Consider the following 12,184-nt stretch of genomic DNA (forward strand, 5'->3'; position numbering starts at 1 on the left):
AACAAATCCTATTTGTTCACCTTCTCCCTTACACCAAGCCGGGCACCTCAGATTATTGCACCCAACATTCACAAGAAATCCAGCTACTAGTAAGCCCCAAGATTTCATCAACCAGGCTCTCTCTTCTATATCCATCGCAGTACAATTGAGTTTCTGTATTTTTCTGGGAAACATCTTGACATATTCACATACAAAGCCCTTTCAACACCACAGGCTTCCTCTACCTAACAATTTTGACATCTCGCAATGCCTTCATAGAGAGCCAGAGAGAGAGAGAGAGAGAGAGAGAGAGAGAGAGAGAGAGAGAGAGCACCATACATCAAATACACAGCCATTTCTGAACATACATTGGCTCTTTTTTACTATAACTGGTCATTCGACCACCAAAATCAGAAAGTGTAAGCCTACGTACTTTGCCTTGAGAAATAACTGGCTTAAAATTGCAGGGACTAAAGAATTTTCAGAAAATGGAAGATTCGACAGTAAAAGAGAGTATGGTGGTTGAATCCCAGCTTCATTTTTGGCTTTGTTTCAATAAACTTCACACGTGATCGGTTTCTGACCTGCAGAGACAAGTATGTTGTGTTTCATCAGTTTGCGACTCACCAAAAAACCAAGCAAGCATACCGGACCCTTCAAAATATTGACCTGAAAGAAACTACTTCAAAGGTCCTCTTCATCATCCTTCCTTTGCATCCAAACATCCGATGACATAGGGCAATCGATTTCTTGTCGTTTGCTCACTTCGTTCTGAAGAAACCTAATGGTAGCTTGATCATCGGCCACCCTTGCCTCATCCAGAGGTGTAAAACCATGCCTGTACGACACTCAAAGCCATTAAAATCAATAAACTTGAGGACAGCATAAAAACAACATCGCAGCTTTCTGTGATAGGACGATACCTGTCCTTAGCCAAAACATCAGCACCCTCCCTAACTAGAACTGCTGCTGCCTCAGTGTTCCCTTCTGCAGCAGCGACGTGTAAAGGCGTCCGATCTCCATAGTCGGATGCATTAGGATCCACCCCATACTTCACTAACCTACTCAAATATGGAATATCCCCAGTAGCTGCTGCTCTGCAAAGTTCAATTCCTGCATCCTGCAGAGTAATCAAAAGAAAATTTGACAACATGCAATCACTTCGTCCCACTACCCATGAAAACTCTCTAAATCAACATGCAAATAGTCAAAAGAAGTCAACATGCTACTCAACTGGTAAATACTCCTCCCACTTCCAAAACTAGATACAAATCAGCATTGGCCACGTTACAAGTATTCAATAGAAAAGTACTGGAGTTCCTTTGAGAAAAAGGATGATTGCTCACAAACACAGCTCCCGGGTAACTTTGCACATGATGACCTTGTGTGTGGCAAGTAAGAAGCTTTAAACCCCACATTCTGACACGTTTGGTAGCTTAGAGAAGTACATAGCTTAGGAACTGTAACCAGCTTGGCACTGACAAGGTGATAATCCCACAGCAACACACGAACAGAACTGAAAGCTTGAACACTTGAGCACAATATCACCTTGTTGTGACTCGGACGGAATCTTCACAATGTGAAGTCTGCATGTCCGCTATACGACAAAAAAATATACCTAAATGAATCCAAGATAAGCCCAGATTAACCATTGAAGGAAAGTGTAAGGTCTAGACCCATGGTAGTCACCCACAAGACAATATAACCATCAGCTCCATCATGCATAGTATTGACTAAATACCACGCCATCCCCACTAACGTCATCAGTGCCCAATAGTGGGTGTAGAACTAGGTACTAACATATGCTCCCCAACACCACACACACCACACGCATACACATACATGAGCATACATCAACACAAAGTTCAGCGTACTGAGTTTCTGTCATGACTCCGAAGATCAAGGGCAGACTCGGCCATAGTGAAGCCTAGCACTAAAAGAAGCATTAAATTAAAAAAAATTAGCACGAAAATGAGGTAGTTGATAGGCCATACGCACCACAAAAGATAGAAAGAATTAGCACAATATCAATTGGTCATAACTCAGACGAAAACTTCACAATGTGAAGTCTGCATGTCCACTATACGACTAAAAAATATACCCAGATAAATCCAGGATAAGCCCAGATTCACCCTTGAAGGAAAGTGCAAGGTATAGACCCACGGTAGTCACCCACGAGACAATATAACCCTACTGATCTCCGGGATTTCTCGGAATAGTCGAAGCCAGACCGAAAGCCTCGAGGTAAAGTTCCACTATCTAAGGAGTATCTGTCAGGTCCTCATCCATCCACTTCGCATCCAATGCTAAGAACCACCATATCACTTTCCTTTCCTTGTGAGCCAATATCGATCCTTAGGCTCCTTGTCGATTGGCACCTCACCTTTGATAGGAATAAAAAGACTCGTGAAAAGCATTGTGAATCTTCCAAGTATCTGGCAACTTCAATCTGAAGGATACATCATTTATCTTCTCTTAAATCTCGAAAGGGCCATAGTATACTTAGCTTTGGAAAAAGCCGCTCCTTTCCCTTTCTTTTCTTAGGCGTGCCTTCTCAAACCGTAAGAGCACCCAATCATCTTCCTTCACCTACAAGTCGCATCGATGTTTGTCGGCTGAAACCGGCCCGTAGGGCGGAAGACTTTAGCTTTCACCAGATCGTTACACTGTTAAACTTTACTTGAACTTTACGACACAATAGAACTTCACGAATAAGCCTATGATTGGAATTCAACACTTCAAAACAAAATACGGCTTGGCAGCTAGAACGCTACCAAGCAGACGACACCATGTTGGCCCCAACAACTGGCGCCCCTTTCGGTAACCTGTAAACTTCTACAAGCTGTCCCATTTTTATCGGGCTGAAATTCCCCTACGCTGACTCAATTTCGGCAGCATAACCACAATAGACGTCTCCACGGACAAAATCCCAAGTAAACAGTGACTTTCCGTGCACTCTAGAGCACTTTAAAAAACCTGACGAGAAATTACAGCGAGCTGAATTCTCTGTTTTTGGCCTCCAAAATGCACCAAAACACCTATTCGGTGATTCCCTAGCTTCCTAGAAGCTTCTGGGACTTGTACGCATCAAAACTAGCCAAAACCCTAAACCTGTGAAAAATTACAGCAGCTGTAATTCTCTGTTTTGCGCTCCAATTTGCGTGCCGATTACTCCTATGGGTAGCCCTCAAGCTCCTGCACCCATAGGGTCACTTGCCCTTTGAATTAGACAAGATTCCTCGCGGGAAATCTCTCTAAATTGTCATGTACAAGCACCCAAGAGCAAATCATCGCTCTGCATGAGACAAGGGAGAAGGCAAGCTTTCCATTAAAGTTGTGATCACCTGCACCCACTACTAACACACACATTGTGGAGCAATGAATAAAATCAGCCTTCAACCTCAAAAATGGGTGCCCCCTCTTGGATGAGAGCTTCTGGAGTGAGAGTTGACCTGCATTTTGCTCTGCTACTCCCATGTGTCCAATTTGCTCCTTTTGATTTAATTCCTAGTACCCACCAACTTATAAAGTCTTGCCGAGGGGCCTAAATGACTTTAATTGAGCCTAGTGTAACAAACTTGGACACCCCAAGTCAAGAGTCTTCCGCAACACAATTGAGATTCTCTTCAAATTAATTCACAAACAAAAGAGAGTCGACACGGCCCGGCGTAGTTCCGTGCCAAGAGATATTGGCCCCAGAGACAGGCGCCCCTTTCGGTTTATTTTTAAAATAATCTATGAGCAAAGAACAACCGGCCAACGGGTGCTCGCTCTCAGACGCTACGTCCAGATGCTCTGAGAATTGAGCCCTTATCGCCACTTATAAACATTACATGGGATGCCAAAAGCAGAGCCCCAAAAACTTAAAGCTCAAAAGCAGTAGGCCCCATAATGAGTTAGCGCGATTTACCGAATCCACACAGTCAACGCGTTTTGCAACGATCCGTATAGTCAACACGAAAAGCGGGATTCCGTACGTTGCTGCCCACGTCAGCTTGTCGGCGCGGCGTCTGTACAGGCGGCACATCAGCCTATTGACGTGTGTGTTTGTGTCCGAGGCGACTGTCACGTCACCAGTTTGAGACATACCCCCTCATGAAAGAAATGTAATCGTCCTCGATTACGTCTGCAAACAGACAGAGGCCATAAATTGTCTTAGTAGACACTGACTGTTAGCACTTGTACAAAACGACAGTCACATCACAGGACATCACATGACAAATAACAGACAAATTCATTCCAAATCTAAAACTATGACCATCGGCAACGTATTTCGTAATCGCATCTAGATCCATTCCAGAACTCACGGATACCCGATTAACTAATCCTTATTGCAATCATGCTTAAAGAGATTTATAAGACCGAAATGCTACACTCATTTCGTCTTTCAATTCCTACACTCAAACAAGTCAAGTACAAATCAATCATATTCATTTTCGCGAATTCTTGTCATAAAGTCATACATTAGAATATTGCTCAGCCCATTAGTATCCCTGAAACCCAAAGGAAACATCAATGACCTTATTCAAAAATCGGGGTACTATTGACAAAAGAGCGGAGTAACTCCCCTCTTGTGCAAACCCACTGCACTAGACTCATCCTCGCTGAATTCGGGGTTCTATTGGAGTAGACTATGCTAAATCGAATGCTTCAACGTAGAGTTCCTAATTCTGAGGAGTATCTGCTAGGTCCTCCTCCTCCATCCACTTCGCATCCAATGCATGGTAGTTCTTGAATTTAGCCAAGACACGCCTAATCACTTTACCTTTTATCTTTTTGTCCTTGTGTGTCAAAATCTGTTCTAGAACGAGTATCTCCTCGCTTTCCTCCACCTCGGGTTGCTCATCAGGCTCCCCATCAACTCGCACATCGCCTTTAAAACGCTTCAATAGACTCATATGAAATGCATTGTGAATCTTCTAGCTATCGGGCAGCTTGAATCCAAAGGAAACGTCATTTATCTTTTCTTTTATCTAGAAAGGATATAATACCTCATGCTGAGCTTTGGAAAAAGCCATCCTTTCCTTTTCTTTTTCTTAGGCGTGCCTTCTCAAAACATAGGAACACCCAATCGTCTTCTTTGAATTTAAATCTTGTCGATGTCAATATGCTACCTTTTTATGTCGTTCTTGAGATTTTCCTAAAGCCTCCCGGACCTCGGCAAAAGCAGTGTCCAAGTCCCTCGTGTACTGGTTGGCTTCAAAAATCTTATCTTTAGTGCTAAGGTAGGGTAGAACCTTCGGAGCAGCTTCAATGATCTCAAATGGCGCATTCCCCGTCGAAGAGTGGATCGTGTTATTGTAGGGAAATTCCACCAAGGGCAAAAAAATTTTCCATTGAGTCTTTTGATCATAAATGTAAGACTTCAATAAATCCATAAGGACTGAATTAGCAATCTCAGATTGCCCATTTGTCTGCGGGTGGAATGATGATGAGAACTGCAATCGTGTGCCAATGGTCTCCCAAAAAGGCCTCCAAAACAACTCGTGAATCAAGGATCTCTGTTGGAGACTATTGTCTTAGGTATAATATACAGTCGAAAAAACTGTGCAATCAAGAGTCTCGCTAAATGATCCGACTTGATTGTTTTCATCACTAGAATGAAGTGAGCTTGCTTGCTAAATCTGTTATGAGAGTCCAATTGCCATCATGCCCACTCAATCCATTGCAATACTTTCTCAAGGGCGAGTGGGAATGGGTAAAGGCTGTAGTAATCCCTGTGCCTTACGTCTATCAAACTTGACCTTCAGGCATACTAAACAATTGCGAACAAAGTCATCCACATCGTTCTTGAGTCTCGGCCAAAAGAAGTAACGCTCCACACCGTTCAAGGTGGTGTTGATGCCGCGGTGATCGGTAAAAGGTGAAAAATGGCACTCACTCAAAACATTTTCCCTCAACGACTGTGTGACGCACAACATCATTTTCTTCATCAAGTGGCCATGCCAAATGGAATATCCCGCTACTACCTCCCCATTCCGTATTCAAGTGAATACATCAGAAAAATCCCGATCTGTGGCGTACTGATCAACCATGTCCTCAAAGCTTCTATGATGAATCGCAGAAATAGCCAAGACTAGGGGCTTCCAAGACAATGCATTTGCCACGAAGTTTTTTTGTCGTCGCTGAACATGAACAATCTGGAAGTGAAACTATGACAAGATGTTAGCCCATCGTATCTGTTCTTTCGAAAGCTGCTTCTGTGACAAGAAGTAGCGTAAACTCTAATGATCAATAAAGACCGTGAAATCCGCTCCGAGTAGGTAATGTCGCCACTGAGTAAGAGCATGTATCACTACCAAAATCTCTTTCTCATAAATCTCTGCTATCAATTCTGGCCTTGAAAACGATTGGCTTCCATAGGCAATCACATGGCTTTCTTGCATTAAGACCACTCCCAAACTACGACCACAAGCATCACAATATACTTCAAATGACTTTTGCAAGACTGGAAAGTCAACATTGGTCCAGTAGTCAGTTTTTCTTTATGTGTCTAAAAGGCAATCACCTCTGTCGTCCCCCACCAGTCAGTCCCTTTCTGTGTCAGTATGTGCAAAGGGGAAGCTACCTCTGCAAACTTTCGAATGAACCGCCGGTAGTAAGAACACAAGCCCAAGAAGCTTCTGACTTCATGAACATTCTTCAAATCTAGCCAGTCACGTATTTGAAAGTTGCTGGAGCATTGGTATGGTCAAAGGCATCACCAAAATTGATACAAACCGGAATTTGTCCGAAAGGCTGTCTTGCAGACATCTCTCTAAGCGACTCTAATCTGATGATATCCGCTTTTCAAATAAATCCTCCTGAAACAAGAGGATCCTTGAAGTCAATCAAGAATATCATTATTGATCCTTGGAATCGGAAACTTGTTTTTGATAGTGCTTTATTGACAGCTCTCCAATCAATGCACATTCTCCAAGATCAGTCTTTCTTTAATACCAACAACACCGTAGAGCAGTAGGGTGAAGTACTCGACTGGATAAGACCCTTTTCCAGAAGGTCTTTCAGTTGGTTCATGATCTCTTCATTTTGGGCTCAACTAACACGATAAGGTGGCCGGTTCGGTGGTGTGCTTTAGGGAATTTCAATGGTGTGATCCTCGGCAGTAAATGCGGGTAACTCACCTGGCAGGCCCTCAAAGAAACAATCAACATGTGTGTAGAGAAAATCTTGGCGTTCTTTGTCAAGCTCACACATGTTCATCATTTAACTCTTTCAAATAGATCGCGTAAACAAAGAGACTGAATTTCATTAACTTGGAAATGGCCGAACCCGATACAATAGGGACGGACTCGCCCTTCAGTTTTACATCAAGTACAATTGTTGGGCACTTTTCATTCGTCGAAGTTGCTTTCTTTGCCCGATAGTCGACCACAATATTGTTCTTATGGTACCAAGGGACAATGGCTACGTCCCGTCCGGGCGCCGCTAGAACTGCCTTTGCTAATGGTCTTATCCTGTCAGATGTAATCTCGAACTGCGCCGCCAATTCAAGTGGAATGAAGTTGGCATTGGATCCTCCATCGAAGAAAATCAGGGCTTGTTAATCTTTCACTTTGTCCCAAGCTCGGCAAAGTTCTGTCGTTTCATCTATCTGGCTTGGGTCAGTACCCATGCAATCTGGTATCAATCCTGCTTTCATCTTGCCGTTTTCGCCACGTTCCTCTTCTGCTCTCGAACTCTCTGGCATGTCTTCAATCTATTCTTCAGTGCCTTTTTGGGGCCCATTGCGGAGATGTGCCCTTGTTCCTCGCAACCAAAACACTTCCCCTCTTTGATATAGTTAGCCCTTTCTCGAAGAGTCAGTCGGGGTCGTGTATCCTTCTTTTCTTGAGAGCTCTTTTTCTTTCTACTTTCATTGTTGGAGGGTCTATCTCGTTCTCTGAGTCAAGATCTCATCAGTAGTAAAAACTCTTGGATCGAATTTGACCTTTGTTCAAAGCAATAGTCTCTGATCTCTGTAGGAAGTCCGCAGCAAAACCGCTCAATCTGTTCCTTAAAAGTGACCTTAAATGAAGAGGTTGGTAAAAAGAGTCCCAAAACCTCTCGCAATAAGCGTCCAAAGAATCTCCCTTGGTCATCCGAAGATGGTTCCAAGCAGTTCTTATATCCCGTTCGTACTCCCGGTCAGCCAAGAAGTTATAAAGAGCCTTTTGAATTTCAACCACTTGACTAGAGCATCTTTCCTCAATAGAAGAGTGGACCACCATGTTCGAGCATCTCCTTTCAGAAAAGATGCAGCCCTCCTAATCTTGGAGTGCTCTGGGTAATGCCCTCCAAAGAAGGCAATGTCAAACTGTTGGATAAAGGCCAAAGCCCTCGGAGCATCTCGGAAACCAGGAAAGGGTTCAAATTTAATCCATTGTCTCCCTTCTTTGAATTCTTTAGCTTTCTGGCTCCTCTTCAAGAAAGTCATATTGGTCGGCTCTGTAGAAATGCTTCTTCTTTGCATAAAACATATGGTCATCGGAGTCCAATCTGTCAGAGAATGACTTCATTGTAGAGCTATCAAAAACTGGGCGAAATTTGAGTTTCTTCGCCTTTTTCTTGCCCTTTCCGAAGCTTTTCTTTTTGCTTCGCTTTTTGCCCTTTCTGTCCTCCTCGCTCTAGTCTAGAAAAGCTAGAAGAACTGTCAAAAGAAGTGTCACAATTGTGACTATGTTGCAGTATTACATCTACTCCTAGTTGCAGATACGCAAAGTGACATGCCAAGAAGAACCCCTATGATTGGATGGTTACAACTCTTCGCTCAAGAGACATTCCTCTTCGCCAAAAGCCACACTCCTTCGACGACTAGTCACACCCCTTCGCTCTACGGTTGCGGCTCTGCGTACAATGGTTGCAGCTCTTCGCCAAAAGAATGTGTCTTTACGTCTAAAGTCGCGTCTCTTCACCATGAGACGTGTCTTTTCATTTGTGTCTCTTCGTCTCCTATATAAGGAGCCTATTGTACTCAGTTTTCAGGAATTCATTCAATCAATCAAACACACATTCAGTCTCTTGAATCTCAGTTTCATCTTAAGTATGAAGTTTTAAGTCTTAATTATAGGATTAGAACCTCTAATCCTCACAAGAAGAGGAAGACGAAGAACTAGGTAGTCCTTCAAAGCGTACACGCTTCTTCTGCTTTCTTGCAGATGCAAAAGAAGATTGATGGCCCAAATAGCCACAGTAGTCAGTCCCCTTCTTGCGCTTTTTCAATTGCTTTTTGGATTGATTTCTCATGTCCAAAACCTGACTGATCTAGTCTGCACCACCTCTTGAAGTTCTTGTTCTGTAAACATCCTCAGAGAAGAAGGTTTCTTGATTGCCATATTGATAAGTGGTTCGGTGGTTTTCTACCACTGAATGTGCACTTCAGTGATGGATTTGTGAGACAAAAATTTTGCAAACTAAGGGTCTTTTAATCATCTGCTTTGTGCACTCATCAACCTGTTATCGACACTACATCTCGTGAAGTTCATATTGAGTAGGCCGAGGTGGCCCGTACTCTTCCTCACTTAATTCGTTAAAATCTTTTGCATGGTCTCCTCCCGCATCAGAAGATGCAAAAGAAGTCGATAGATTCTTTCTCGAATCCATGAGTGTCGCGAAATAAGGGATCGGATTTCCCGGTAGAAGAGAAATCGGCATGCTCTGATACTATTGTAACAAACTTCGACACCAAGTCAAGATTCTGTCATGACACAACAAAGATTCTGTTCAGATTAATTCACAAACAAAAAAGAGTCGATACGGCCCGGCGTAGTTCCGTGCCAAGAGACATTGACCCCAAAGAAAGGCACCCCTTTCGGTATTTATTTGTATATTAATCCGTGAGCAAAGTACAACCGGCCCACAGGTGCTCGCTCTCAGACTCTGCGTCCAATGCTCTAAGAAGTGAGCCCCTGAGGCCAATTATAAACATAACATAGGATGCCAAAAGTAGAGCCCCAAAAACTTAAACTCAAAAGCAGGAGACCCCAAAAGCAGCCAACACGATTTGCGAAAATTTGTATAGGCAACACGTTTTGCGAAGATCCGTAGAATCAGTGCAAAAAGCGGGATTCCGTACGCTCCTGCCACGTCAGCCTGTCGGGCGTTCATACTGGCGGCCACGTCAGCTTGTTGGTGTGTGTGTTTGTGTTTGTCTGTCTGTCACGTGAGCCTGTCGATGTGTGTGTGTTTGTGTCCGGCGGTCTATCACGTCACCAGTTTGTGACACCTAGCCACTTCTTTACTAGTCGGATTCCAGTGCCGATCAGCCCAACCATCTCGTCAATGCCTGGCCTTGACTCATGCGGGTGAAACTCTCGGCGAACGGTCGTTTCATACTGGCCATGTTCTATCTCTGCATTTGTGATTTAACAAGAGGGTCCCCCAAAAATGAAACAAAAATCAAGAGAAAGAAATCAACAAATATATGTAGTGGTTGTCACAGTCTCGTGACATCGGTTGCCTTCTTATGCCGTGCTTGAGGCTTCTCAAGAGCCTCGTGAACCTTTCTGAGCCTCGACCAGTAGAAGTAACACTCAACACCCTACAAGGTGTTATCTATGTCACGGTGGCTCGAAAAAAGTAGACAATGGCACTCTGTTAAAACATTTTCCTTCAAAAGTTGTCTAACACACAACATCGTTTTCCGCATCAAAGAGTCGTCCTGTATAGAATAGCATGCAACTGTCTCCCCACTCTGTATCCACTGACAGATGTCTACAAAATCTGGATCAGTGGCGTAATGAACTACCGTATCCCCGAAGCTTCTATGATGAATTGCGGAAATAGCCATAACCAAGAGCTTACGAGACAACGCATCTGCCACTAAATTCTTTTGTCCCTAAACATGGACTATCTCGAAATGAAACTGTCACAAAATGTTAGCCCGCCTTAACTGCTTTCCCGAAAGCTGCTTCTACGACAAGTAGCATAAACTCTGATGGTCTGTGACGACACTAAAGTCGGCTCCAAGTAGAAAATGTCGCCACTGTGTAAGAGCATGGATAACTGCCAACAGCTCTTTCTCATAAATCTGTGCAACCCGTTTAGGACGTAAAAACATCTTGCTCTCATAAGCTATGACATGGCCTTCTTGCATCAAGACTGCTCCCAAGCTGCGATCACAAGCATCACAGTAAACTTCAAAGGGCTTCTGCAAGTTTGGCAAGGCCAAAACTGATCCCGTTGTCAACTTTTCATTGAGAATCTGAAAGGGCGCAATCTCTGTCGATTCCCAAGTAAAAGGAACCCCTTTCTGAGTCAGCACATGCAAGGGAGAAGCTATCTCTACAAATTTTCGAATGAACCGCCGATGTATGAGCACAAGCCCAAAAAGCTTCAAACTTCATGAACATTCTTCAAATCGGGCCAATCACAAATGATCTCAACTTTGGCTGGGTCCATCTATACACCTTCCGTTGAGACGATGTGTCCCAAAAAGTGTATCTCTAGCAAGAAGAACTCGCTCTTTTTCGCATTTACAACCAATTTATGTTTTCGCAGTGCTTGGAAAACTTGTGATAGGTGGTGTCTGTGTTCTACCTCACTCTTGGAGAAGACGATGTCGTCGTCAAAGAAAGTGCCCACAAATGATCGGTACTCTTTGAAAATCCTATCCATCATACGAATGTAGACGGAGCATTCGTAAGACCAAATGGCATCACTCAATATTCGTACAAACCAAAAGTCATCCTGAAAGCTGTCTTGTAGACGTCTCCATGAGCAATTCGGATCTAGTGATATCCACTCTTCATCTTAATTCTATTGAAACAAGTGGACCCTTGAAGTCTGTCGAGTATATCATCGATCCTTGGGATAGGGAATCTGTTCTTGATAGTGATTTTATTGAGAGCTCTATAGTCAATGCGCATTCTCTAAGATCCATCTTTCTTGAGTACCAGCAACACCGGTGAACAAAAAGGTGAAGTGCTAGGCTGGATGAGACCCTTTTCAAGAAGTTCTTTTACTTCGTTCATTACTTCTTAATTTTGGGCTCGACTAACTCGGTAAGGTGGCTGGTTCCGTGGTGTACTACCGGGAATCAAATCAATTGTGTGATCTTCGGGACGTCAAGGAGGTAGCTCGCCTCGTAGGCCTTCAGCGAACTTGTAAGTTTGCGCATTTAGAAATTCTTATCCTTCCTTTTCTAGATCAGACATATTTGACCTTTGTTCATCATCCAGTTCTTTCAAGAAGATCGAGTAAACCAGAACACTGGATTTCATTAATT

At 43.4% G+C, this 12,184-nt stretch overlaps 1 protein-coding gene across 2 annotated transcripts in view; it reads right to left on the bottom strand.

The window, feature by feature from the left end:
* Positions 1–315: 315 nt before the first annotated feature.
* Positions 316–12,184, bottom strand: part of LOC147431758 (protein DOG1-like 3) — a 72,309-nt gene continuing 60,440 nt past the window's right edge. Inside the window, exons 5-8 of one of the 2 annotated variants that reach the window (XM_086494261.1) lie at positions 903–1,099; positions 761–817; positions 649–684; positions 316–563 (exon numbers count right to left, since the gene is read on the bottom strand). In XM_086494261.1, coding sequence (XP_086350387.1) covers positions 542–563; positions 649–684; positions 761–817; positions 903–1,099 — 312 coding nt within the window. In that variant the 3' untranslated portion in view covers positions 316–541. Of the gene's footprint in view, positions 564–648; positions 818–902; positions 1,100–12,184 lie in introns of both variants that reach the window. The other variant, XM_086494260.1, reaches the window with a different exon arrangement.

This window comes from Adiantum capillus-veneris, chromosome 21 (genome assembly GCF_014529385.1).
Source record: "Adiantum capillus-veneris isolate H3 chromosome 21, ASM1452938v2, whole genome shotgun sequence".
In the NCBI taxonomy this organism is placed as follows: Eukaryota; Viridiplantae; Streptophyta; class Polypodiopsida; order Polypodiales; family Pteridaceae; genus Adiantum; species Adiantum capillus-veneris.